Below are 3,315 nucleotides of genomic sequence, written 5' to 3' on the forward strand. Positions count from 1 at the left end.
CTTGACTCGCTTATGGGAACTTCATATTGTCCCCAGCAGAGTCGCCAGCTGAAGTGCCGCGAAAAATACAGAGTCGCCACCGGATTTTATTTATTCCAAAGGAAAGGGAAAATAGAGATAAAACCCCAAATGAGAGAAATGGTCTCGCAACCAAGAGCGGATTCAGAAGTCGGTTATCCAAGGGGAAGGTATTAGCACCCCTCACATCCATGGTACTCCATGGGAACCACTTGCTCGTATCAAATGCGTATGGATGTTTATTTATCTGTAAGTTGCTCGCTATTGGGAATGAGATGAGATGAGAGAGAAAATAAGTTTTAAGTTAGTGTGCTCGCCAAGGATTTGGGCCCTTGTGCCTACGTATCCCCATACATGCAATAGGGAAGTCAGAGCTTCGTAGTTCGGCTAAAAAATGGCGTATTTGTTTGGTTGTTTTTACTGAACAGTATTGACGTTCGCGCGCCACTGTTCACTTGCTTGTGTACTTTATCATGGGAGCAAAAAGTATTTTCTTGTTTACGTGCAAGACTTAGACAAGCTAGATTAGCAAAGTTGGAATCAGAGAAAGAGCAACCAATTGTTCATTCAGAGCCAGATTCAGAGCCGGAAAAAGAGCAAGAAAGAGAGGCCGAAACGCTGGGTGAAAATTTACCACCACCAGAATGACTGTTAGGTGACTATGGGATGACAAATGCATTAGGCGGTAGGCTAACTATTATAAACCAACCGGTGAATGTGCCAAACTTTCAGCTACATCCCAACACTATTAATCAACTTCAGAGGAAATCTTTTTCGGGAAAGATCAACAAAGATGCCAACAAGCATTTACAAAGGTTTCTAACTATGAGCACCACTCTCAAAATAAAGGGGCACACGGAAGAGGCAAAGAAGCTACGAATGTTCCCGTTCACCCTATCCGAAGATGTATAAGAATGGTTCTACTCATTACCTGCTGGGAGTATTACCACATGGGAACAAATGGAAACCTCTTTTCTGAATGAGTATTTTCTAGCTTCAGTTTTCCTTAGGAAAATATACGACATCATGAACTTCAAAGAAAAAGAAGGCGAATCAGTTGGTGATTCATACAAACGATTCAAGATGATATTTATTTCTTGTCCTACACATAACTTGGATCAGAAAATAAAATTGAAGATGTTTGTCAATGGTCTTCAACTGAAAACTAAGCAATTGATTTATACAGCAATCAATGGCTCATCAAAATTTTCAACAACCACATGTATTAAAAAGATCGATGAAGCGATATCTGCAAATGAACACTTGGAGTTATATGATAGGTGTTCAAGAAAATATGAAGGAACTATTGATCTGAAGCTTGAAACCAATAAAGTAAGAATCGAAGACACAATTGCTGCAGAAATGGAGAAGAAACTAAAGGCTATGAATATTGGTATCCAGCATGTAGCTCAAATTCAGCCAGTCCAGAATGTAAATTGTGAAATTTGTGCAGGACCTCATTTGATTGTATACTGTGTTGCAACTGCGCAAGAAATTGAAGAGATAAAATTTATGAAGCAAAACAACCCTTACTCCAACACTTATAATCCAAAGTGGAAGAATCATCCAAATTTTTCCTGGAAAGATCAACAAGGGAATATTCCAAAGCAGGGTCCCATTCAATATCAGAACCAACCACATCAGTACTAATAACAACAACCGTACCCACAACAACATCAACAATATCAACAACAAGCACCCGAAAAGGTTGAATGGGAACTTGCCATTGAAAAGATGTCTACTCAAAATTCCCAATTCCAAGAGGAAACAAGAAATAATCACAGGAACATGACCGCTTCCATCAAAAATCTTGAAGTTCAAATGGGTCAGATAGCACAATAAATAGCAAGTTCTCGAATACCAGGTTCCTTACCAAGTGAAACAATACAAAATCCAAGAAATCATGAGAATGTTAATGATGTCACGATGGGAAGTAAGAAGGCTGCTAAAGATGAAAAAGTTATACCACCCAGAAAGCCAACTGAAGATAAAAATAAAAGGAGATTAAAACTGTGATTAAGTTACCATATCCTCTGAGAGAAACAAAGAAGGAACCCATAGAAACAGTCTTTGAGAAATTCATGACAACATTCAAGAAGATAGAGAGTCATATGCCTTTTTTTGAAGCACTCGAGCGAATGACCATGTACACAAAATTCATGGAAGAGGTAATCACCGAAAAGAGACCAACAAGAGAGGGATCAGTATCCTGGAAGGAGAAGTGTAGTGCAATATCACTAGGTAGGAGAATTCCATACAAACAGAAGGATCCTGGAGCAATAACAATCTCATGCACTATAAAAGAGAGAACTTTCAAAATGGTACTAATTGATTCTGGAGCTAGTGTGAGTCTGATGCAATTATCAATCTACCATAGGATGGGTATTGAGAACGTCAGTGATACAAGGACAAATATGAAGTTTGCAGATCACTCAATAAAGAATGCATATGGGATAGCAGAAGTCGTGTTGGTGACAATAGGGGAATTGAGTTTTCCTGTTGATTTTATGATCATAGACATACTCGAAGATAAAGAGACACCTATCATTCTTAGTCGACCATTCATGCTGACAAGTCGATGCAATCTCGACATGGACCAGAGCACGTTAACTTTAAAAGTTTATGATGAAGAAATAACCTTAAATGTTATTGAAAATAGGAAGATAGACGTAGAAAAAGAACATCACTATCAAGTAGGCATGATCAGGATAGATATGAAAAGGAAAAGTAAAATACCAACATTAGGAAAAGACACAAGAAGGCCTTCTCAACTACCACCACCTCCATTAGCAACTGCGAATGCAAAAATTCCTAGTTCCAGTCCAAAAGCAAAAAGGAAGAAGGAGAGGCCTTATCCTCAAGGATGAGTAATTGGCCTGGTAAAGAATGTTTATCTACACGAATAGTGTGGTAAACTGTCGAGTCATGCGAGGTTAAACGAAACGCTTCGTGGGAGGCAACCCACACTTTTACTTACTAATGAATTTTCATTTTATTTATTTATTTTGTTTTGTATTCATGTGATATACAATCCCTCAATATGGGGAGGCAGAAGGAGATACAGGAAATTAAAGAAGAATCGATACAAAGAAAGGTACCCGAAATAGAAAAACCAAGCAGTGAAAAAAAGGAGTTTTGGAGGAAGTACCAGAGGCCTACTACGGGCGTCCGTAGTAGTGGCTACGGCATGTAGCAGGCAGAACAAATCCTATGGGAAATTAATCGAGAAACATGGGAACAAAAAACTACTACGGGCAGCCATATCAACGAATACGGCCCGTAGCAGACATGACCTTT

At 38.9% G+C, this 3,315-nt stretch overlaps 1 protein-coding gene across 1 annotated transcript; it reads left to right on the forward strand.

Moving 5' to 3' along the window:
- Positions 1-2,162: 2,162 nt before the first annotated feature.
- LOC127122629 (uncharacterized) lies at positions 2,163-2,885 on the forward strand. The gene has a single exon (XM_051052934.1). The coding sequence runs from the start codon at positions 2,163-2,165 to the stop codon at positions 2,883-2,885; it is 723 nt and encodes a 240-aa protein (XP_050908891.1).
- The last annotated feature ends 430 nt before the right edge of the window (positions 2,886-3,315 follow it).

This window comes from Lathyrus oleraceus, chromosome 2 (genome assembly GCF_024323335.1).
Source record: "Lathyrus oleraceus cultivar Zhongwan6 chromosome 2, CAAS_Psat_ZW6_1.0, whole genome shotgun sequence".
Lineage (NCBI taxonomy): Eukaryota > Viridiplantae > Streptophyta > Magnoliopsida > Fabales > Fabaceae > Lathyrus > Lathyrus oleraceus.

Coding starts and splice junctions, on each gene's coding strand:
- LOC127122629 (XM_051052934.1), top strand. CDS start 2,163: ATGTACACAAAATTCATGGAAGAGGTAATCACCGAAAAGAGACCAACA.